Genomic DNA, 25,122 nt, shown 5'->3' on the forward strand with positions numbered 1-25,122 from the left:
AGACATCTTTTAATCCGGTTTTGCCAACTGCCTGCTGTCAGATGGGGATTTGCTACTGTAGATCCGAAATAGATTCTCCAAGCCTCCAACATTTCTCAAATGCGCTTGGTATGAAAACAGTTCTTCGTCAGATCCCATCGTGAAGGCCTAAAAACAATCATTAACCTCAAAATAAAACAATCCAGGAGCAAGAACGGTGTATGAAAAACACTGTGGGGCAAGAGATGAGAGAAGATCCCGACACAGGCACAGAAAACATCCAACAAGCACGGGAAAAACTGCTCTCTGCATTATCCGGTTCAACGGAGCGATATCGAATTACTGCGATGCTGACTGGACCGGCTTCCAGTGCTGAAACCGCCGACCACGACTTACATGCACGTTACTATTTAGGTATACTCTGCCAGGTAGCAGAAGCACTGTCAAAGAGGCAGAAAGCCCCATTTCCATTTCGTTTTTAAAGAAGACTTGGTGCTAAAGGGTGTCTTTATCTTGTTTTTAAGAGGCACAAGCTTCAAACCATGCGGAGGATGAAGCAGTTCCTTACGCCAAAAGACTTTTAGGAACCGTTGGCGCCTGCAAACAGAGGTTACCCTGCACTGTCACTGCCAACACAGGCCGGGGCTGGATGCGGGAAAAGCAGCTTTCGGCCATGGCCGCCTCACGCCTTGTTTCTACTCACCGCACTTAGACCTGGCCCGTTACTGGATGCGCATATGCACCCTCTGCTATGGGTTTGCTCCTACCACAACTGCTGCAGAAAGCCAAAGGCGTAGATACTCTCTAGATACTCTGTGCCCCACACGGAGAGGCCTTCTCAGGGGCCTCCGTGCGGCGCCCGTCAAAAGGTCATGCCCGTTCCCAGCCGTTCCTCGCTCAGACGCGGACACGGCGGGGAGGAAAATGTCCGCGTGTCGTTCCCCCCGCGGGGCCGGCGGCTCTGTTATGGATTTTCCTGAGGGACAAGGCGAGGGTTGCGGGCCCCTCCAACAGGGCCGCCCGCCGCGGTCAGGCCCGCTCCCACCGCCGCTCGCCTGCGCCTCAGACCCGCGGCCCGGCCTCCCCGCCCGCCCTCTCGGCGCCAGCCCGGGGTCCCGCTCCCCCTCAGGGCAAACCGGAAAGCCAGGGCCCCGCCGTCCCCCGCCCCAGGGCTGACAGGAGCCTCACCCCGCAGCAGCGCCATTGCCGCGCCGCTCCGCGCCGCTCCGCCGCACATTCGCCACGCCGGGGGCGGAGTCGGGGAGGAAGGCGCAGGCGGCTCTTTTTAATCTCTTTTAAAATTTAACCTTTTTCTTTCGCTTTGATTTCATTTAAAATTTCCCCCTCCTTACCCCGAGCTTGGCAAGGGTGGCGCCGGGCTTTGGCGAATCGGCGGCAGGGGGGAACGGCGGGCGGGCGTTGCCCCGGCAACAGCGGGCGCGGCGCGGGCGGGCCCCGAGCGGCGGCGGGGAAAGGGCCGCTCCGCCCCAACGGGGCCGCGCTCCGTAAGGAGCCGTCGCCCCGCACGTCGGGTTCCGCGGGACGGCTGAGGGAGCTGGTAACGGGGAAGGCGCCTCAGAGCCCCGGGCGGCGGGCAGGGTCGGGCTCGGGGGCAGCTCCGCTCCCTCCCGGGGCGAAGCCGCCTCCCCTGGGGTGGTAATGGGGGTTCGCGGGCCCAGCCCTGCCCCGATCTCCAAGCTGCAGCCTTTTGGGCTGGGATGGAGCAGAGCAGGACTTGGCCCCTGGTCTTCTCTCCATTCCCTACGGCCTACGGGCTCCGCGTGGGGCGGCCGCAAAAACCCCGCTCGCGAAGGGCTGGTGGGTGAAAAACGCATGCTGAGGTACCACATCCGCGCGTAAACCCTTCCCTGGGGTTGGTGTGGGGAATTGGCATTTAGTTCGATTTTTTTGCTACAGTTTTAGCTTTATTTTGTTACATAGCTTTGCCACCATGTTAAGGCAAGGGTTAAGATGTCCCTGCTGACGGCAAGGGGGTTGGAACCAGATGATCTTTAAGGTCCCTTCCAACCCAAACCATTCTATGATTCTAAGGGTTAACCACTGCCTTAGGGCTTGCTGACAGGGACTTCTGGGAGCTCAAACGTAAATCACAAAGACTGCTGCAAGACAGATGTAGGGAAACAGGGACGGAGCAGAACTGATAACCAGAAATTTATTGTCTATAGGAAGCATCCCTCCAGCTGAAACCGGTTCTGCGGTTTGGGACTCAGCCACAGCACAGAAATTTTGAGCCAAAGGTAAAAAGCACACAGCGAGGAAGACTACGAGCCTTCGCGAGGAGGACAACGAGCCTTCATCCAGAAGACCCTCACAGATGACACTGCATAGGCACTAAAGAGGGGCAGAGTATGATAATGAATCCTTAGAAATAATTGTGATAATCCTGTAATAGACTAGAAGATGATTCGTGTCGAGTGCACATATTGTGCAACTGTGGAAACTAGCATAATGTGAAATAACAAAACTACATAAGGCATGGAACAATAGACAGGATATCTGTGGGTTTGAGATTGGGCTAATATAGAAGTCCAGTGCAGTTTGAGACTGGGCTAACTATATCGCTTATGCAAGATGAGCGGGCAGCGGCAGGGAGGCTGCGGCAGCGCACCAAAAAAGGACATTTAGAGGACACCGAGGAAGAAGAGACTCTTCATCCCGAAGACCACCAGAGGAACTATAAAGACCACCAACATCATAAGACGCATGCGTCAATAAATGATGCCATGTAAGCACAGAGAATCAAAAGAAGGAGGAGACTTTGCGGAAACGAACAGCTTGGAGAGAATATAAAGACTGCCGGTGCCATTAGAAGGTGTGCGTGTTGGTGGAGCAGCGACTCCCCGCGCACCCAGCGGTGTTTGCTTGCTTTTTATTGCCTTAAATATTAATAAAGAAAAAGATAATGAAAATGGCACATTGTCATTTATAACAATTTGGTGACCCCGATGTGATCTCCTTGGATCATCCGGGTGCTGCCTGAATTAGAGGGGCGCCCCACGATTTCGTGGCTCTGGTTGGGGTGGCTCCGGAGACCAATGAGATTAGAAAAAATAAGAAGCAAGCAAAGAATTGAGCTCCCCGAGATCTGCAGAAAAATACACCTGTAATTCTAGTGCACGAAGACCCGGATGAGAACATCGGACTGTAAGTATCGTTCGGTTGGGTGGGAGAAAGACTGTGTGTGTGAGTGAGATGCAACTTAGTTGCGGAGCGAGTGCGGAGTCCTTCTAGCTGCGGTTCCAATCTCCTGCGAGAGACTTGGCCAGCAAAGGGACGAAGTGGCTGTGGGGGGGGAAATTTTTGGGACCCCATCCTCAGGAGCACCAGTCAGGATGGGTCAAGGGAAAAGTAAAAATCCTGGCCCAAAGGACCCACGGAGAGGTCCTAGGACCCACGGAGAGATCATGGAAATGAAAGGAAGGGGAGCGACTTAACCCCAGGACATTCCCCTAGGGTTAATGATTAGTAGTTAATGATTAAATATTGGGATATATGGGAGTCTAGAAAAGGGAAAAGTAAGGAGAAAATGATTCAATACTGTATGGACAGGCTCCTCTAAGCCTGCGTTATTATTTCCAATAAAAGCGAAGGGGAAGGAGAAAAACTGGGAACCTTTAGATCATTTGCCACTGCCCTACGGACAGGACCAGAATCCTGCTCCCCTACCTCCCCTGCAGAACCCTTCAACTCCTACCTCACCCCCACCCCCATCACCCCCGTCGAGAGTACCTGCTTTCTAGGGCTCCGGAGTTAAGTTTTGGAGAGCGAATTGTTTTGCTGCTTCCTGGTGAGGGAGTTTGGGTGCCCAGGTAGGACCCTGCTCTTGAACATCAATAGTCCGAGGGATCGCAGGACCTCCAGCCAGCACCGAGGGATTCTCGGGGAAAACCTCTGATCCCTGAACCAAGAGGTTCTGAGCAAAGACCATCAATAAGGAAAAGGCATTCTTCTAGTTTTATTTCTTGTTGCTTGCCTGTTAGTTCTAGTGAAGCTTCACAGCATTGGGCTATATCCCTGGGGAGAAGGGACTGATAGAGGGGATTGTAAGAAATGTGAAACTATAACAAAAAGCCTTAATATTTTCTAGTTTTTAGTAGTCTTTAGTACTGTAACTTGTATTTCTGCATGCATAGTGATCTAACGATGTAACTGTTACACTAATCCCTGTTTTCTCATTAAGGAATGTAGTGGAAGGACATGGGCGCAAGCTATCACTTAGTCGTTAGACAAAATAATTAAGTGAAACAAAAGTGGTCTTGGTTCTCAGCAAATAATTGGGATAATTGTGGGATAAAAGAGACTCCTAAATAATTCTACTCCAGACAGCTCGGCCTTGGGAGGGCAAACGCGCCAAGCTACAGAGATAAGGAGGCACCAAGAGAGCAACAAGACCAGAGCAAAACACCCTGAAGGACATGATATACATGATCCTGGAACTGAGTTTGCGCAGAAACAAATGTCAATCAGTGAACAGCGTGATGAAGAGGATGGGCCTTCATCTTGGGACCCCCGAAGACCACCCAAAGATGCTAACAGACATGCGTGAAAGATATTTACATATGCTAATTAGTTCCTAGAAATATAATGAATATTTACATGTGTGATTGTATTTAACCTGAAGCAACAGGGTGTCTGGTGTGCACGTTTGGAGGAGAAATCCTCCGTGTGCCCGGCGTCGCAATAAAGAATACCTGCTTAACAGTATACATTGTACTGTTAGGTTTTTCCTACCGGATCTTCGAATCAGGACAGTACCCTTCCTAAAACAGAATTGAAAAGAGAGTACTCTTCCTGAAACCGAGGCTCGGGAATTTGTCTGTTAATTGTTGAATATTATTGTAAGCCCTTGTCTGTTCATAAGTCTTTGTAATAGTTGGATTTATGTTGAAAACTTGGTGTGCCTGTGTGTGTGGCTGAAAAATCTCCAGACATATTCAGGAGTGGATCAATTTGTAGTCAGATCTTGGGGAGACATCAGAAAGAAATCAGAGAAAATAGAAGATTGGTAAGATCAAAGATTACAGGAACTGTTACGGGAGGCTCAAAAGGTTTATGTCAGGAGAGATGAGGAGAAACGAAAAGCTAAAGCCAAAATATTTGTGGCAACTGTTCGGGAAACCCAGAAAAGGGAAACAGAGCCCTTGATAAAACTATTAATAGGTCCCCGGAAAGAAGTAGTAATATTTTTAGTTGAAACAGGCACTGAAAAATCAACCATTAGGAGTATACCAAAAGGAATCAAGAAGGGGAACAAAACTGCGTTGGTCGTTGGGGCCAAGGGAGAACCCTTTAGAGTTCCTATCTGTTATGGTTTGGCTGCGGCCGGCAACAAAAGCGCCACCCGACCGCCCCTCCCCCCGCCGGGGTGCAGAGGAGAATGGAAAGAAACAGGCAGAAACTGGTGGGTCGGGATAAGGGCAGTTTAACAGAACAGCAAACAGAGGGAAACAGGAACAACAACGATACAGACAAGGAGAAAACACAACACAAACTGCACAACCCACAAAGCCTCTCTCCCGGACCGCCGCCGCTGAGCCCTCCCGAGCCACGAGTGAGTTCCCCCCGCCCAGCTCCCTCCCAACCGGAACCCCGCATGACGGCACATGGTATGGAATACCGGGCTCTGTTTGGCCAGGTGGGGTCAGCCTGCCCGGCTGTGCCCCTTCCTGGATTCCGGTGAAAATTAACCCTGTCCTGGCCGAACCCAGGACAGTGACTATTACAAGCATTTTCCTATAAACAAAGGCGTAGTTTACAGATTTGTTCAAAAAGGAAAAATATTTCATAAGCAGTAGTATTTCATCTATAGCGTTCACTCCTTTATATCATCCAGCTTCTTTGAGAGCAGTTATACCTTCTGCTTGGCAAGGTAAGGAGACTTCACAATCCCCCAAAGACCCCCAAACAAACAAACAAAAAATAGACATCACACTGGAGCAGCACGGGTTTTTTTTAGAATTTTTCTTCTAATTTCAACTTAATTTGAAAGTTTCTGTCCACTAGCATTTACATTTTTAAATAAATGGTATATTCATTGGGGAATATGTTCTCTGGATTCTTTTACTTTCATCTACATTGCTAGAACTTCATTTTGGGGGGGGAAAAGAAATCAATTTATGACTGTAATATATGTGGATCAATCAAGTTGGAAGAAAGGCTTGCGCAGCTTGGTTCATTTAATGTTGTAAAATCGAGAGAAACGACTTGTTTCTTGTGCATCTTTGTCACACGTATCTCGCAAGACTTCAGGGAGCGCTGTGATTTTGGGGTTTCAAAGTTGCAGTATCAGGAACGGCGGCCACTATGGATGCGCAAACATCGCGAGACGCCCACATTTTGTTAGCATTTCACTCAATGAAGTCCTTGAAGCTACAGCGGAAGAAGCTGCACAAGCAAAAAAAATGTTTACGGTGCATAAATTCAGCCTTGAGGTCTACAGTTTTTTCTCCAGGCAACTACAACAGCTTTAGCAGCTGAAAGATAAGCAACCTCACCTATAAAGTGCCAATAAAAGAAGAAAACCAATAAAGTGAAGCGAGGTGTTGCTGGAAATGAAGCGTGTGCATCGCTCAGGATGCTTTTCGTAGGTCAGACTGGCTTTTGAAGCGGTGGTTGCGTGGTGGCGGTGGTTTGTGTGATTTGGTTTTGGGGGGGGGGTGTTCTTTTTTCTTATTATTTTTTATTATTTTTCTTATTTGTTTTGTTTCAATTCCCAATAGTGCTTTTCTGAGATACTATACATGCAAAACTCAGTATGGGTCAATATTGTTTCTATCCTAGGAACTTCAAAGTGGTTTTGCAGAGCTGCTCAGAGTCAGAATTTAAAAGCAGACTTAAAAATCCACAGACAACTTTTTTTTTAATGACAGAACAATAAAAGTATTTCCACATTTTAACACTTGTTTCGGAGAAACGGCGGTTGAGAAGTCAGTTACCTTAGTAACAGCTACAGGCACACAGTGGGAAAATGCTCAACTTAATAATCAATATTTAAAAATAAAGACAGAACTGGACAACAGCCAGCTTTCTCAAAGCCGTGCTTTGTGTTAGATTTGCTCTTTAAATAAAGAAGCGCCAATCTGAGGAAAGGCAGGCATGCTTGAACATAGCAATTGAACAAAATTAACATTTAAAAACAAAATTTTAAAACTGCTAACAGAAAAAATAACATATATTAAAGATATTTCATACAGAGTCCTCTTCCAGATGGATGTTAATGGATAAATCACATTATCACGGCTCAAGACATCAAATCCCAGGTCCCATCTATACGTACCAGGAGTTTTTAAGGAAGCCTCTTTGTTGTACATATAAATTATGATCCTGAAAATGCCAGCGAAAGACCATTATCCCCATTTTGTAATTTTGATCAGCAACAAAATCGTTGCAGAAGAGGGTTCTGCAGCAACCTGTCATTTAGTCTAAACGCTAAGCATTAGTTCAACCAATTTGTTGGGAGTTGTACTCTGAATAATTTACATCAGAGAGAGGTAGAGACCCAAAGAGCCCGAGAGGAAACCACTGGCCTAAGATCAGTTCTGAGAAACAGCTCTATGTTGAAACCGCCTTACAGAAAGACCAAATTCTGCTTTCAGTTATTTTTTCATTTTTAAACCGCGATGACTACTGTAGCGTGGGAAAAAGGAATAAAGATACAATTAAAAAAAATTAAATTCAGAGCACTGCAAAAACTTCATTTGCAAAACGTGAGAAGAGGCAGGTACAAATAAATAAAAATATTGTAGATGTGACAGAAGAGTGTGGGCTTGCTGGGCACGGGCAGCAAAACGGTGGTGTTCTCCTTGTGGTACATGAAGGGGAGATGAAGGCACTACTGACTAAAAGCAGTAGATGCAAGTGCTCAAGGACTGTCGTTTGGAGGTAGTGCTGGTACCATACAAGCAACCAATTTTCTTCTGGAATTAGCTGGGTGATGGATAGGGGAAAAGCTAAACTCCCTAGGGAAGGGCCATAAGCCTGTCCTTCCCTGGCACCAGCTGCACTAAACCACCGCCCATCTGAGACCAGGTATTCACCCACCAGCACAGACCAATGTAATTCTTCACAGCACTCCACTTTTTCTTTAAAAATGTGCTTTTTGGATAGTAATATACATATACAGTACATACAGGCCTATTACAGTTTGTATATACATAGATTATATACACGATGTTCAAATCAAAACACACTCCTTATCTGAAAAGGTGACTCCAGCATGGTGGGATGTAGTGTTTCTTTGAGAGATCTCACGTTCTATTTTAATCCTCTGAGCAGACAGTTTACCTGGGCATAATGTTGCTGTTCGCATCGGATTTACACCAACTCAAAGCAGTCGGCTGCAGCGAGGTTTTTTTCCCCCGAAAGCTCTAAATCATCGTGGAACTGCTGAGACTTCAGGAACCGCAAACGCAGGTGAGTGAAGGTCTGCTCAGACAAGACCGTTATGGAAGCTGAGAGGGCAAAAGGCTCACGGTGCCGGGGTAAGCGGGGCTTTCACCGCTGCCAACCGCCCTCGCTGCGTTTTGGCATGCAGAGCTGCAGCAGAAGCATCGCCCCTCGGAACAGTCTGCGGACCGATCACTGTCAGGATCATTACGCAGCATCGGGACCCCACCTTTTCCCTCTTCTCAGCAAGGAGAAACGTGTCATGGTAAGCACTGAGAAAAATCAGCGACTGCTTTTGTGCGCAGCTGGCCCCTTTCCACGCCTGCCTGCTGAGGTCAGAGGGTTGGTTTGTTTTAATTTATGAGTTCAGTAAGAAAAAAAAATAGCAGAATTTGAATTGATTGCAATTATTCATTTCAGGTTGTTGTAGACAAAGAGTTTGTGTTCACTCTTCAAAGAAATGGCTTATGTTACTAACACACTATCTGACATTTTTGTGTGTTTTCATTGCTTATCCATTCCCTTCTGTTTTAAAACTTTTTTTTTTTTTAAAGTATTCTTCATTTATCAAAGCCCTGTATTTGCACAACTGGTAAAATTGCGGAGGGCTATTGAACTGGGTAGAATTCTTCCACGGACTGCTATGGCTAGGACTACCCCACCAAACATAAGTAGGACTGGGGACCCAAATATTAAACTGGGCTGCCTAAGCGTGTCCTACCTATGCATGAGATCCCAACACAGGCCACGTAAGAGGTCCAAGAATCTCAATAGCCACTGGATACAAGTTTTTGACTTCTAAAAGCGTAGGGAAAGCCAACAGCAGGGATCAGGATGACGCTCGCCGACACTAGAAGCAGGAGGCCTAAGGCAATCCCTTGTCTCGAGATTATTTCCCTAGGACAAAACCTTTGCAAGTCACTAATGTAAATTCAATAATGGAAGAAAACCTGAACTGCCAATTAATCTGAATTCCCATACAGCAGATGCACTGGATGTAGTCAGGAGGAGCAACAGCATTTCTCATAGACTCTGTGACAAATTCCACGCCAGCCGAAACGAGCAGCGTCCAAGCCCTTTACCTCACCCGTCGTGATAAATACCTACCCGCACCTTCTGCAGTTCCCTTTCTCAACTCACCGTCGTGACGCAAGAGGCAGAATTGCATGTCCTGTTATTAATACATACAAACCCACCTGGCTATTACACAAATCACATGTCTTCAAGGCAGCATAAGTGTCTCAGATTTTGGTTTTAACTGTCCTTTCTTCATAGACACCTATGAAGATCAAAGTAAGCTGTCATCCAGTCACAATTCTGTTTTCGTTAGTGGCTTTTGGAGATGATTATGGGCTTTGAGCTCTGTCAACATAAAATCAAGCAGTAAAAAGTGAATCTACGTTTCAAGTATCCTTATTCTGAGCTGCAAATTACCAAAACATCACATTCAGATCAGTTGCTTTTTTACTGTACAGTTTGGCATCCATCTATTACGCTGCATTGGCTCTTCCATAAACCTGTTTGGTCCGTGTTTAAAGAGCTCCTTAAATTGCTTTCATGATTTTTCTTTCTTCACTAGAGGTCTCTGGGTAGGAGAGGTGGGCTTAATCATACTTTCTTCAGACTTTATTGAGAAATTCCAAGTTGAGAGAAGCAGGGATGTGAATCGAGTCCATGGTTATGGAGGATGGGTTGAACGGAAACAAAACTGGGAACATGTGCTTGAAGTCTAACAGCAGCTGCGGAGGGTCATTTCGCTCTTGCAAGTGCGTCTGTGAGGTGTGGGAGAACAAATTTAGTATCAGTTAAGGCCTTTTCTTTGCATTTGTCACGCTTAACATCAAAGATTTGAGAACGTACACAATTTTAGAGATATTGCAAAACCCAGAACTATTTCGTTCTCTATCGCACCAGCCTTCCTCTGAGCAAATATTTACAGGAGCTTCTACACAGACTATAGGAAGCAGCGCTCCGGAAGAACCTGGCTACGTTTTCTACATGACCACAAGGCAAGACAAGACTTGGAAACAACATGACCCCCTTGCACAGCAAAAGCAGCACTGCGTGATACCAGCAGAGCGCTTTTCATTCAGCCGCTCAGTGACAGAGACATACTCTAAGAGTAGTTAAGCACATTTCCATTTCCTGCCTCCTTGCGAGCATTAAAAGATGTTTGGCTTTCATTTATTTATGTTTCCTTTAGCTGCCAATTTCTGCCTTGTATCTCAGAAGTAACTCCATTTCATCGATCCTTCGCTGACTCCTACAGCCTCTGAGTCGCGGTGCTACTAAAGAGCGCTGCATTAGCCGAGCTGGGAACCGAGGTGCTTATTACTCTGTGTAATTAACAGCCTGGTTATCCCTGCAGCTGTATGTTGCAAGGAAGCGTGTGCACATACAGAGCACTAAATTCAGGGCAACGTGCAGCAGCACGCCTATTACAAAATGCCCGAGTTAGTGCTGACGACATCTGTATTAAATCGTTACTATCCCCTCCACTTCACAGCCCTTTCCTTTACCTGTATGTCTCTGATGAAAGAAACTGTCACACGTTCTTCAAACTCATTCACAGGAGTGTACAGATTAAGTATCTTTACAATCTGTTGAAAACAAAATAGGATGACAGACAGTCATGAGAAGCCAAACTCTGCCAGAATGCAAAGCACCACTAACGTTCTGTCCTGATGTGGCCATAACAAGTCTCCCATGACACCACTGAGCAGCTGAAGTACCTCAAGTATCATCCCGGTGTTCCTTTGCCTGGTAAGCATCTATGGACCTCTCCAAGTCACTTCTTACGGCAATGTTTGTAAATTGGGAGTAGAACTGAACAGTTATACAGGGACTTCAGCCGCTTAGCACATGGTGACATGGGAAGATTCAGAATAGGTGGCCATCTCCCAGTACTTCTGATGTCACCTCCACAACGCTTCTCCTGATGCTCCCTCACTCCTGCTTCTCCCCTGGCACCCCTCAGCTTCTCTCAAGAACCCATGTTCAAGATGGGGAGATGAAGACACAGGAGACAGGATCTCCAAGAACCACCGGAGATCAGCTCATACCTCTCCCTTCTCCCTTCCTACTACATTATCAAATAAAGGCCAGGCAATCCAGCAGCAAGGAACGTGAGTTTGTATCCTTCTGGAGGTGAGTCACAAAGTTTAAGGTTGGATCTAGCCAGTCTAAGTGGGCAATTCTCAACCTCCTGCCCCAAACATAAGTCGTTACCGGGCATCCTGCAGACCTAGCCAGGTTAGACCCTGACAAAAGACAACAGGTGGGTTTAAAATCCCCAAGTGTCTGATTTATTCCATGAACTCCTCAGGGCTGGGTTTCATCTTTGAACATTTCTGCTGGAGCTCGAGCCCTGTCAGCAGCACTGTAAGAGAGGAGCTGCCGCGACGACCACTTCTGACAAGGGTCAACACCAAACATCAGTCCTGAAAAGGACAAGTTGTCCCCACGGTTGGAATGGCACGCCAAGCCTGGGCAGTAATAATATATAAATGTATATATATTACCCTCTGGTGTAAATCTGTGCCCTGCTGCCTACCTGCTGGGTCGTGAGCGACGTGCACAAGGAGCAGATGGCCTCGGCATCTTCCGAGGTTTTCTTTTTCAGCTGCAGAAGCTGTGCTGCCTGAATCAAGGGCTCCAAAATTTGGGCCGCTCCGCTCTGCTGCAGATTCTTCCCATGCAGCCACTCCTCCAGCTGGCTTATGTTAAACCTGGGTAAGAGATCAAGACAAGATGTGAGCCAAAAGCCAAGATATGATGTAGCATCTCTGAAATCCTCTGTGAGACTCAAGGTATGTTGCAGTGCTGGTATACGTGGCTTTTTTGATGCATATTTCTGATACACATGGCAAGAAACAACCAGAGCAAAGCTTAATACTCCATGACTCAAAGCAAAATGTATACTCTGTATACCTCAGAAATAGATGAGCCATTTGATAGCTGAACAGCACTAGGGATGTGCTTTTCTACAGCATTCAGCTATGTTCAGGTTTCAAAAGTCAATTACAATTAAGCTTTTGACAAGCTTTTAAATGCTAACAAAATCCCGTAAGGTACCCAAGCACCTTTGAAAAGATCCACACAAAAAAATGCCTTTGCCTGGGCCCACTCCCAGGCTCAAGGGGAACGTGCAAAGGATCCAGCACGGGAAGAGGAGAGGGTAGCCAAAGGAAGGTTTAAATCATCCACACCAAGAAGTAAGTTGATAGAATTACACCAGGGCTGACAAATATTTGTGACCCCTTTCTGGCAGGTTTGCAGTAGCTGTCCTTTCATACTTCAATCCTTATTACAACAAGGATCTCCACGACAGCGATGGGGCACCCAGGCCCCTGCTCCCAGCCTGGCAGACGCCCGTGCTGCCGCTTGCCTGCAGCCCACGAGAGGCCAGAGGCACCGCACACAGCAACAGGGGTTTGCTTTGGAGATCCGTTCGCAGAATCGGAGCCCTCGACACCGCAACACTTGTTGTGTTAAAACCAGCGGACGCAGCAGCGGGAGGGAACCACGGAGACTTCTCCATCCCAACAGGCGATCCATTCTCCATCACCTTGTATAGTCTTTGGGCTGTGCAGCCTTCCCACTCAGGTGTGGTGAGGCAAGGCTGGGAGAAGCCCATCTCAGAGACAATTACTGTAACATGCACTTAATTCACAAGCGGCACAGCAAACTGCATTGCACAGGCATTACACAATGGGGGCTAGCTTTAACTGACGCCGCACCAGTCTCCTGCTGAATCCAGTTGCTCCCCTTAATTACACCATTGCATTTTATTTTCCTATTTTCCACCACCTTATAAAATTAAGAAAACTTCCTTAAAGCAGGTGGAACCCTGTCCCAAGCCCGAGTCCCACCTTAGCTGCATGCCCGTGCTCCAGGAGCAGACATCCTTCCTCAGCAGGAGGTTGTTGAGGGCAACCGCGTTGATCATGTAGAAGAGCTGCTTGAAGACCTGCTGGACGATCTCTGGGTCCAGGCCCTGGTCACACATGATGCTGTGGAACGTGTTCAGCTGGCGAATGATCGCGTCCAAGCCGTAGGAGCTGTCACCGTCTGCCATGCTGGAGGAGCGATTCCTGTAGCCCATAGGTTTGACACCAGAAAGCCCCTGGATACTTTCATTTTCCAACACCGCAGACACTGAAAAGGGGGGGGGAGGGGAGAGCTAAAAAAGCCTGCATCCACCTATTAGTCACTGGAGGTAAGAAACATTCCTTCATGGGCAGTCATAAACATGCAACAATGTCAAAGTAGAGGCAACACGATGGATGACGGGCAGTCTGGAAGGAGGACAGATCCATGAATTTTTAGTTTACTGCGATAATATTAAGTAGCTGACGCATACAGAATATCTGTCAGATAACACTTTTTCCACTTGGAGAAATCACTCAACGTGCTGCAGAACTGGGAACATCTCTCTTTGTGCTGTAATCAATTCTCCCTCTACACCCACCTGTCCTGGTTTAGCCAGGACAGGGTTAATTTTCACTGGAATCCAGGAAGGGGCACGGGGGGGGGGCGGGGGGGGGGGGGGGGGGGGCTGACCCCACCTGGCCAAACAGAGGAGGGTATTCCATACCATGTGCCGTCATGCTGGGTTGCGGTGGGGGGGAGCGGAGCGGGGGGAACTCACTCACGGCTTGGGAGCGCACGCGGCAGTCCGGTCCGGGAGAGCGGCACTCTGGGTCGTGCGGTTTGTGTTGTGCTTTTCTCCTCACCTGTACTGTTGTTGCTGCTGTTCCCTTTGTTTGCTGTTCTGTTAAACTGCCCTTATCCCGACCCACCAGTTTCTGCCTGTTTCTTTCCATTCTCCTCCGCACCCCGGCGGGGGGAGGGGTGGCTGCGTGGTGCTTTTGTTGCTGGCAACAGCCAAACCATAACATTAAATGTGGCACCCAAGCGTGGGGTGGGGATAACGGCAAGGCTGAGCAGCGTGTGTTAAAACAATTTCCCTAGATTTTGTTAAATTTTGTTATACGCATTTATTGTGTTAGTTAAATAGTCGCTAGTAAAAAATGTTTCTGACTTTGATCAGATGGCTGTGGTTTTTGAATCCTTATTTGCTGTATGTGTTCACTGCTGTGCTGTTCATTATCACGGGGAAAAGGATCAGGATGATGATTTTGCTCTACTGTACGATATCGACTTATGACATGATAACATCACTGTGCATGAAATTAGGCTTGTATTTGCATGCGGCACTGCAGTCATTTCCATACCTCGGATCCTATCTCTTAGAGTTTGTTAATAATTGAACCCAATCTGTGGGGAAAACCAGAGGGGATACCTTCCCCCACTCTTTCGCTCCCCCTCCTTCCTTCAGGCTGGTCCTAACTGCTTTTGAGAATTTCAAGTACCCGTGGGATGCTTAGGCCAACGGGTTTCTATTGTTCTGCCTCCTGAATGGGTTTTGGGTCTTGTTTAGGGTTAAGCAAGCAGTTAAGAACATCGTGCAGAGACCTGTCCCGGGGCCGGATAGCTGTGAGTGGCTGGGTGTGTGGGACAGCATGGGCAAGTACCTAGGGCAGTGGGCACCCCCGATGTTTTATAAACTGACCCCTAAACAAGTGCAGAATCCGGAAAAACTAGTAAAATATCTGCAAAAAGTGTGCTGCCACCCTGGGAACTCCAGAGAGACACAAATCACTGCAACGTGCTGGGGTCTGGCCCACGCCTACCGAGCTGCCCTGTTCAACCTGATTCAGTGCCCTAAAGGGGAAAGGGGGGGAAACGAAGTGGCAGGCACTGCGACTGGCGCTGCCCCCCCACCCGGCCCTGCAGCCCCTCCAGCCCAGCAGGCAGTCACAGCCCCCCCAACCGGCACCACCGCTGCCGCTGCCGCTGGCGTTGTCCCAGCTCCCCCGGTGGGCACGGCAGTTGCTGCAGCTCCAGCTCCAGCCCCAACTCCAGCTGCAGGCATCGCGGCTGAGCCCAATAACCAACCTGTGCCAGTAGCAGTTGCCCCTGTAAAACTAAAGAAAGACGCAAAGAGAGCAGATTGCTCTGGGAGGGATGACGATGAGCCAGGGTCATCGCGGGAGATAGAGACAGAGATCATCCCCCGGTCCCTGTCCCTGGGCGAGCTGCGAGACATGCGGAAAGATTTCAGCCGCCACCTAGGCGAACACATTGTCACCTGGCTGCTGCGGTGCTGGGATAACGGGGCCAGCAGCTTGGAATTAGAGGGCAAGGAAGCCAAGCAGCTGGGATCCCTGGCCAGGGATGGGGGCATTGACAAGGCCATTGGGAAAAAGGAACAAGTCCTCAGCCTCTGGAGGAGACTTCTGTCAGGCATGAGGGAGAGGTACCCCTTCAGTGAGGATTTTGTATGCTACCCTGGCAAGTGGACCAATATGGAAAGGGGTATTCAGTACTTGAGGGAATTAGCTGTGCGGGAGCTGGTTTACTGTGACACAGACGATGAGCAGTTACCCATAGATCCAGATGAACTCCAGTGCACACCATCTATGTGGAGGAAGTTAGTGCAGAGCGCACCATCCTCATACGCCAACTCACTGGCAGTTGTAAACTGGAGAGGTGAAGAGGCACCAACAGTGGATGAGGTGGCTGTCAGACTCTGGCAATATGAGGAAAGCCTCTCTTCCTCCCTTGTCTCAGCCATGGAGAAATTGTCCAAGAAGGTCCAGCGACTCGAAGAGAGCATGTCCTACTCCCCACCTGTACGGGCCATCATCTCAGCTATTAGGGGCAGGCGTTCCTCTGGTCAGGAGAGAGAATACAGAGGCTACACACCACGGGGCACCCTGTGGTTCTACCTGCGTGACCACGGAGAGGACATGAGGAAGTGGGATGGAAAACCCACCTCAAGTCTAGAGGCACGAGTGCGTGAGTTGCGAGGTAAAACAATCACCACAGGGGATTCTGTTAGGAAAAATGCCGCTCCAGTTTCCAGCAGTCAGCTCTCCAGACCAGGTAGGCAGTTTGATCTTGATTCCGATCCTCTGGAGGGGACCTCCAAGTCATTTTTACAGCAGGTGAGCAGCAAATTCTCTGACCAGGATTAGAGGGGCCCTGCCTCCAGCCAGGTGGAGGAAAGGGACAACCATGTTTATTGGACGGTGTGGATTCGGTGGCCTGGCACGTCAGATCCACAAGAGTAGAAAGCTCTAGTGCACACTGGTGCACAGTGTACCTTAATGCCATCAGATTTCAAAGGGTCAGAGTCCATTTGCATTTCTGGAGTGACAGGGGGGTCCCAAGAGCTCAGTGTACTGGAGGCTGAAGTGAGCCTCACTGGGCAGGAGTGGCAGAAGCACCCCATTGTAACTGGCCCCGAGGCTCCGTGCATCCTTGGGATAGACTATCTTAGGAGAGGGTATTTCAAGGACCCAAAGGGGTATCGGTGGGCTTTTGGCATAGCTGCTGTGGAAAGGGAAGAAATTAAACAGATGTCCATTTTGCCTGGTCTCTCGGAGGATCCTTCTGTTGTGGGGTTGCTGAGGGTTGAAGAACAACAGGTGCCAATCGCGACCACAACGGTGCACCGGCGACTGTATCATACCAACCGAGACTCCCTTCTCCCCATTCATCAGCTGATCCGCCAGCTGGAGGGTCAAGGAGTGATCAGCAAAACTCGCTCACCCTTTAATAGTCCCATATGGCCAGTGAGAAAATCTACTGGAGAGTGGAGACTGACAACAGACTACCGTGGCCTGAATGAAGTCACACCACCACTGAGTGCTGCCGTGCCAGACATGTTAGAACTTCACCATCAGCTGGAGTCAAAGGCAGCCAAGTGGTACGCTACAATTGACATCGCTAATGCATTCTTCTCCATCCCTTTGGCAGCAGAGTGCAGGCCACAGTTTGCTTTCACCTGGAGGGGCACCCAGTACACCTGGAATCGACTGCCCCAGGGGTGGAAACACAGTCCCACCATTTGCCATGGACTAATCCAGACTGCACTGGAAAAGGGTGAAGCTCCAGAACATCTGCAGTACATCGACGACATCATTGTATGGGGTGACACAGTGGAGGAAGCTTTTGAGAAAGGGGAGAAAATAGTTCAGACCCTCCTGAAAGCCGGTTTTGCCATTAAGCGAAGTAAAGTCAAGGGACCTGCGCAAGAGATCCAGTTTTTGGGGATAAAATGGCAGGATGGGCGCCGTCAAATCCCAATGGATGTCATCAACAAAATAGCAGCTATGTCTCCACCAACCAGCAAAAAGGAAGCACAGGCCTTCCTGGGTGTTGTGGGTTTTTGGAGGATGCACATCCCAAATTACAGCCAGATTGTAAGTCCTCTGTACCACGTGACCCGGAAGAAGAATGATTTTGAATGGGGCCCTGAGCAACGACAGGCATTTGAACAGATTAAACGGGAGACAGTTCATGCCGTAGCCCTTGGTCCAGTCCGGTCAGGGCAAGATGTTAAAAACGTGCTCTACACCGCAGCCGGGGAGAATGGCCCAACCTGGAGTCTCTGGCAGAAGGCACCAGGGGAGACTCGAGGTCGACCCCTGGGGTTCTGGAGCCGGGGATACAAAGGATCCGAGGCCCGCTATACTCCCACTGAAAAAGAGATTCTGGCAGCATATGAAGGCGTTGGAGCTGCTTCGGAAGTGTTTGGCACTGAAGCACAGCTCCTCCTGGCACCACGATTGCCGGACCTGGGCTGGATGTTCAAAGAGAGGGTCCCCTCTATGCATCATGCCACCGATGCTACGTGGAGTAACTGGGTCACACTGATCACCCAGCGGGCCCGAATGGGAAACCCCAGTCGCCTAGGAATTCTGGAGGTAATCATGGACTGGCCAGAAGGCAAAGATTTTGGAGCATCGCCAGAGGAGGAGGTGACACATGCTGAAGAGGCCCCACTGTATAACCAGCTGCCAGAAGATAAGAAGCAGTATGCCCTGGTCACGGATGGGTCCTGTCGCATTGTGGGGAAGCAGCGGAGGTGGAAGGCTGCTGTATGGAGCCCTACACGACAAGTCGCGGAAACTGCCGAGGGAGAAGGTGAGTCCAGCCAGTTTGCAGAGGTGAAAGCCATCCAGCTGGCTTTAGACATTGCCAGTCGAGAGAAGTGGCCAGTGTTCTATCTTTACACCGAATCCTGGATGGTGGCCAATGCCTTGTGGGGGTGGCTGCAGCAATGGAAGAAGAACAACTGGCAGCGCAGAGGCAAACCTATCTGGGCTGCCCCATTGTGGCAAGATATTGCTGCCCGTATGGAGCAGTTGGTTGTAAAAGTCCATCACATGGACGCCCACGTCCCTAAGAGTCGGGCCACTGAGGAACATCAAAACAACCAGCAGGTGGATCAGGCTGCCAAGATTGAAGTGGCTCAGGTGGATCTGGACTGGCAACATAAGGGTGAACTCTTTATAGCTGGGTGGGCCCATGACACCTCGGGCCACCAAGGAAGACACGCGACATACAGATGGGCTCGTGACCGAGGGGTGGACTTGACCATGGACACCATCGCACAGGTTATCCATGAATGTGAAACATGCACTGCAATCAAGCAAACCAAGCGGGTAAAGCCTCAGTGGTATGGAGGACGATGGCTAAAATATAAATATGGGGAGGCTTGGCAGATTGACTACATCACACTGCCACAAACCCGCCAAGGCAAGCGCTATGTGCTCACAATGGTGGAGGCCACCACCGGATGGCTGGAAACCTACCCTGTGCCCCATGCCACCGCCCGGAATACCATCCTGGGCCTGGATAAACAAGTCCTGTGGCGACATGGCACTCCCGAAAAAATTGAGTCGGACAACGGGACTCACTTTCGTAACAGCCTCATAGACACCTGGGCCAAAGAACACGGTATGGAGTGGGTGTATCACATCCCCTACCATGCACCAGCCTCGGGAAAGATCGAGCGGTACAATGGGCTGCTAAAAACCACTTTGAGAGCAATGGGGGGTGGGACTTTCAAAAACTGGGATACTCATTTAGCAAAGGCCACCTGGTTGGTGAACACCAGAGGATCCACCAACCGGGCTGGTCCTGCCCAGTCAAAACCTCAGCGCCCCGTAGAAGGGGATAAAGTCCCCATAGTGCACATGCGGAACATGTTAGGGAAGACAGTCTGGGTTAGTCCTGCCTCGGGCAAAGGCAAGCCCGTCCGCGGGATTGCTTTTGCTCAAGGACCTGGGTGTACCTGGTGGGTAATGTGGAAGGATGGGGAAGTCCAATGTGTACCTCATGGGGATTTGTTTTTGGGTGAGAATAGTCCATAAATAAATTGTATAAAGTTAATTGTTAAATAACCCTGTCACTGTCTGTTATCACTGTTATAATTGTTATATTTTGTACCAGTAGTAGCATAGTAAGAATCGTCCAGATTAAAGAAGGATGGACTTTTTGATGAAAACCTAGCAGAGCACAGCGATGATGGAACTGGACCTGGTTTTCAACAACTGGCATCGAGCAACTTCATCGAGATCAACATCTCCTGCAGACTGTGAGCTCCGGATGCAGCAAGTGACCGCCCATCACCACACATCACCTCTCCTGCCACAGAAGACCATTACGACAGATGGAGCCCGAAGTCATGGATTAAATGAACTCAACGGACCCTTTAGAGTGATGATCCATAGACTAAGGGAATGATATCTGGAGACAGGAGAAGTGGTGGTGATCAACTGGACAATGGGGATCCTGGACATGACGTAGATGGTATGGAATAAGGGGTGGATCATGTCCTGGGTTTGGCCAGGACAGGGTTAATTTTCACCGGACTCCAGGAAGGGGAACAGCCGGGTTGGCTGACCCCACCTGGCCAAACAGAGCAGGGTATTCCATACCATGTGCCGTCATGCTGGGTTCCGGTGGCGGGGGGGAGCGGCACGGCGGGGACTCACTCGCGGTTCGGGAGCGCGGGTGCCGGTCCGGTCCAGGAGAGCGGCTCTGTGGGTTGTGCGGTTTGTGTTGTGTTTTCTCCTTATCTGTATCGTTGTTGTTACTGTTCCCTCTGTTTGCTGTTCTGTTAAACTGCCCTTATCCCGACCCACCAGTTTCTGCGTGTTTCTTTCCATTCTCCTCTGCACCCCGGCGGGGGGAGGGGCGACCGCGTGGCGCTTTTGTTGCCGTCTGCAGCCAAACCATAACACCACCACAGTGCCTTAAATTCTGCAGTTGAAGTGATTAATTGGCACAAAGGATTGGGAGAAATGAAGACAGATTGAAAGTAATGAAATTCTTACAGCCTGACTAATGGCTAGAGGAACGGGACAACTTTCTGCGAGGAGCAGGAGGTACATGCAGCGATAGTAGGAGGTGATGCCGGTCGGATACAGCCAGAATTTGTGCAACAACATTTGGAGGGCAAAGGGAAAGAGTCCTGGATACAGAAAAGTCCAGGCTGTGAGCTCAAGGAAAATACCAGCAGCTAGAAAATATAAAGCACTGAGAAGAGCCCCTTAATTAGCTGAGCAAGGAGGAGGACAGATTTAGCTGAGGAGGTAACTCTTCTTATACCAACTCACCCTTGCAAAACAAGGTCTGTATTCGTCTCTTCTTTCTCTTCCCAATTCCCTCCTTTCTCATAATGCGCATTTCCACCCATAAAAAGCTTAATCATGAACCTGAGCTGGAGGGGAATGTTGTTCCTATGGACCCACCGGCACCACCTCTGTCACTACCTCCCCAGCGGAAAGGAAGGAGGTACCTTCTATCATGGCGGGGGGGAACCTGATCCCTATTAGTTTCTGTCATGAGGGAAACGAAAAACTCCTCCAGGTCTGCCTCCCTAACTCCAGGTCACTGCTAACATAAGGACCTGCTCCAAAGCAAGGCTTTTTTTGTAACCTATGCCTCTCTGCCGACCGCAGGCTTTTCCTTGGGGGAGAAGTCACGCTAGTACTGTACAAAGGTCTGGAAAACACTCAAGAGTAGATAGTTACAGAATAAAGAAAAAAAACTTTCCTAAAAGCTAACGTTCTGTGACCGTACCGATCATGGGTTGGAGTTCGCCCTCTGCTGTCTTAATAAGCTGCTGGTAGATCTGGATGGAGAGGTGGCTCAGCACCTGGCGGTACTCGGTCAGGTCAAAGTTCTTCAGGCAGTGCTCGTTCTGCTTGGGCGTGTTTTGTGTCATGAAACCCTGAACAGGAGGAGATTAAAACACCTGGTTTCATTATTCCACCTATTTTCAGTCCATTAAACCCACTGTTTTTAAAAAAACAACACTTTAGAGTACAATATAGATATATATGTTAAAGTACATTTTAACTCTATTATAGAAAAGATCAAGGCTCGTAAGTCTTTGATTTACTCAGCCCTTTGTTCATAAATTCTTACTAGAGGGCTGCTTTTTGAAGAAAAGCATCATTAATAAGTTTTTCATTTTAGCTTTTGAAAGGAGCAACATTTATATTAATTGCAATATTTATATATATGAGCACTAGAAAATGACATTTCAGTCCCTAAGAAACTTATTTCAGTTATTTGTTTATCCCTGCGAGTCGCAATTATTTACAGGAAATCAAACATTTTGACATTAAAAGATTAGAAAATGAAAAAAAAAATACAATAACCACACGCTACATTTTTTACAACATTTTAAACTGCTCTGAAGTTGAGAAATTTCTCCAAGTAACTGAATTTATCCCCTGCCTTTTGCTGAAGCAGCAGCAGATCTCTGATCCTTCGAATGGATGCTGTAGCCCTGAATTCTGGGCTCAGACATTAACGCCAGTTTTGCTGGCAGAAACATCTGTGATCTAACTTAATTTTGTAATTAACACAGACGCTTTAATCGCCTGTTCATATGGTCTTCTCAATTTGGTGGCAAAATGAGAACCATGTGACTTTTCTTACTGTTTGCTGACTAGCAAAATGCAAAAATACAACGTACAATTTGAGGTGGCTTCAGAATTTCTCATTTTTCCTAATGAAAAAGCATCGGGCTTTATGCACTGCAAGCTTGCATGGAGTTCAGGATTCTCTTTTAAACCTGTTTTCTTAAAAACAGGTTAGATGACAAACTAAAGATAACAGGATTTCAGAAACTGCTCAGAATGATTTTTTCCCCCTCTGTTTTTACGCACGCTTCTCAGCTGAATTTGCAAACAGCTGGTTCAATTAACACAGTAAATCAAGGCAAAGAAGGTGAAATTTCAGTTTTGGTTTGTTTGTTTGTTTTTTTGTTTTTTTTTTTAATCCTGGTGGTTTTCTGGGGAGGATTTTCTTTAAATGTAATGTTGTTATCCAGACAGAAGAGGGCAAACAGGAGCGTAACTACAAGTATTATCTAAATTATTTTCCTTTTTAATATAAACCCTGTAAGTCTAGCACTGAGGTTTTACACACCAGTCATTACCTTCTGAATGCCCTGAACAGTTAATTTGCTTCCACGAAAACTTTTTTATTTATTCTTAAAGCTTGAGTGCTCAATATGTCTCACACAAATCAAGACTAAATGAGAAAGGGCATAATTCTGAAAGTTTTAATACCTAGCACATATGGCCATAAGGATGGCAGCGTGTAATCTACTGAGAGGACTGATGATCTGATTTCATTGGAAGGGACCAGCTATAGTAAAACTTATTTCAACTTCTGAAATATAACTCAGGTGGCAAGAAATGAGAGGATTTCCTTCCCAAATCTTACGTTATGATTATGCATTTTTGCTCTCTCAAAGTATGGTTATTTTGAACTAGTGGAACAGAACAGGAAAAAAAAAATCACTAGAAATATTCAGAAAAAAATTGCAAGATTTGGAACAGCTCTCCCTTGCCTAAAAACCTTGGTTAAGGCAAAACTGTGGGACCTACTAAAACCAGGGGAAGAGGAACAGCCTCCAAAACTGGAAACCCCCTGCTCAGGAAAATCAGAGTGCATGGTTGCCTACGAAATTCAAAATATTCTGTTGCATGTTGTGTTGTAAGGGTCCTGGTTTCAGCTCTCAAATGTCTTGTCTGGGTGCAGCGCCCCATGAAACTCTGGTCTAGTTCAGACTGGATATAAGGAAGAAATTGTCTATGCTGAGGGTGGTGAAACCCTGGCCCAGGTTGCCCAGAGAGGTGGTCGATGCCCCATCCCTGGGAACATTCCAGGCCAGGTTGGACGGGGCTCTGAGCAACCTGCTCTGGTTGAAGATGTCCCTACTCACGGCAGGGGGGTTGGACTAGATGGCCTTCAAAGGTCCCTTCCAACCCAAACCATTCCACGATTCTATGATTCTAGGAGCTGCCTCGTGTTATATCCAAATAAACAAAGGAGGAGAGTCCGAGATGACCCCACATCGTAGCCAGAGGGAAGCCACCAGACCCAGGAGACCTGAAGACCCTTCCCGGAGGAATGCCAGGATACTCGAGATCAACGACGAGTTTCTTACCGCGTCTCCGCTGTACTGCTTCAAACAGTGCAGGAGGCGACACGTATTCGCCAGCCAGAATGACGTCATCTGAAAATCATCATTGTGTTTCTGGAGGAGCAGAATTAGAACATGTGAGACCCCCCTGCTTCGGTGAGGGATGCTGGCATAGCAAGACAAAGTGATTTTGAGTTTCCCCACGTAGATCAGGAAGCTCTCTCTCTGCACATGGACAGTATTAGCCATTTGTTCCCTGCAAACATTCTTTTTTTAATCTGTAAATGCAAACAATTGTATTGTTAAGACCATAATTCTCCTTGTTCTTCTGAAAAAAGGAAGCTGTAAGAGTGAGTGGGTTTGAAAATCACTATGAGAGCTGAGTATCACGCACTTTGACATGGTTATAGCCATCTAACCCCATCTCAACACCAAGACAAGAAAACGGACACCTACCTTCAGCACTTTCTTAATGCCGTTGATGGTGGAGGTGAGCAAGGAGTGCACTTTCTGGTCATCGTTGATGTAATCCGCGTGTCTGATGCACATGTAGAGGATGTAGGCGGGAAGGCAGGGAACAGTAGCAGACACTGCCTGGGGCTTGAGATCTATATGGATTGTTTTGGTGTTCTTTATTAAAAATCCTCTTAAAATTCACCAACTGCCAGGTGAAGCAGGGAACACCACAGCTGGAAATGTACCCAGGAAAACCCCTCTCTCCCCCCAGCCTTGAGGAAGATGAGATTTTAGCTCCCCAACTTGCATTCCTCTTGGCAGTGCAGACACAGAACCAGAGGTCCGGCTGCCAGACAGACGGACCTGCTGGAGCCGGCCAAAGCAGAACAGTCATGGCCCCAGGGCTCAGGAGGGCAGCACAGTCTGCACTGAACTTTGTGACACTGCGACATTACTCTTTAGGGATGCACAGGTGGCACTAGATCTTCATTACCACACAAAAACCTACCCAAGCAACACACAAATAACCTTAGAAAAGCTCCCTGAAGCTTTCAGGAATACTTCCCACAGTCTATAAAACCCCCCTCTGAACTCAGGAGTCAGTTAAATCACTCTGTCCCTCAAGACACCGAATCCTAATGGTAGCTGGGGGAATTTGCAGCCTCTAAAGGAAGAGCCTGTCTGATTAGGGGAACTTCAAAGACCACAGCAATGGGCTAGCACCCGCTCTTTGAACACTTGTTAGATCCTCACTGGACTCTGCTGGGGTTAGAGAGTGATGGTAAATACTAACGCTTAGCCAGGGAAGCAGGACTTGCTCTAACAGCGTTGAACGAGGGGATGCTGGAAGCAATTCTGATCAGACCTTCCAGTGTAAAAGAGCTCACATGTTTACTACCCGTTATCTGTTCTTATCTCATAAACCAAACTACCTTTGTTCTATCGCCGCACAAAACCCCCGGGGTTTATCCCTTGCT

The 25,122-nt window shown here is 48.1% G+C and overlaps 2 protein-coding genes and 1 long non-coding RNA gene across 5 annotated transcripts in view; 1 reads left to right on the plus strand and 2 right to left on the minus strand.

Annotated features, from left to right (window-relative positions):
* The window catches only part of LOC142365536 (3-ketoacyl-CoA thiolase, mitochondrial-like), a 36,622-nt gene extending 35,362 nt beyond the window's left edge, over nt 1–1,260 (minus strand). Inside the window, exon 1 of the mRNA XM_075446365.1 lies at nt 1,168–1,260. Within this exon, the coding sequence (XP_075302480.1) occupies nt 1,168–1,216 (49 nt within the window). The 5' untranslated portion in view covers nt 1,217–1,260. The remainder of the gene's footprint in view (nt 1–1,167) is intronic.
* Nucleotides 1,261–1,414: 154 nt separating this feature from the next.
* Nucleotides 1,415–6,035, plus strand: LOC142365684 (uncharacterized). Of its 2 annotated transcripts, none has more exons than XR_012766551.1 (3): nt 1,415–1,820; nt 2,166–3,144; nt 4,323–6,035. It is a non-coding gene; the product is annotated as an uncharacterized LOC142365684 (long non-coding RNA). The 2 variants fall into 2 exon arrangements; XR_012766552.1 differs by having other exon boundaries at nt 1,415–1,537.
* Nucleotides 6,036–6,813: 778 nt separating this feature from the next.
* The window catches only part of LOC104335612 (unconventional myosin-Vb), a 177,919-nt gene continuing 159,610 nt past the window's right edge, over nt 6,814–25,122 (minus strand). For both annotated transcript variants that reach the window (XM_075446518.1, XM_075446517.1), the window contains 7 exons: nt 24,146–24,297; nt 23,714–23,803; nt 21,328–21,478; nt 13,257–13,542; nt 11,939–12,113; nt 10,905–10,985; nt 6,814–10,157 (listed from right to left, as the gene is read on the minus strand). In XM_075446518.1, coding sequence (XP_075302633.1) covers nt 10,005–10,157; nt 10,905–10,985; nt 11,939–12,113; nt 13,257–13,542; nt 21,328–21,478; nt 23,714–23,803; nt 24,146–24,297 — 1,088 coding nt within the window. In that variant the 3' untranslated portion in view covers nt 6,814–10,004. The remainder of the gene's footprint in view (nt 10,158–10,904; nt 10,986–11,938; nt 12,114–13,256; nt 13,543–21,327; nt 21,479–23,713; nt 23,804–24,145; nt 24,298–25,122) is intronic.

The sequence above is a fragment of the Opisthocomus hoazin genome, chromosome W, assembly GCF_030867145.1.
Source record: "Opisthocomus hoazin isolate bOpiHoa1 chromosome W, bOpiHoa1.hap1, whole genome shotgun sequence".
Lineage (NCBI taxonomy): Eukaryota > Metazoa > Chordata > Aves > Opisthocomiformes > Opisthocomidae > Opisthocomus > Opisthocomus hoazin.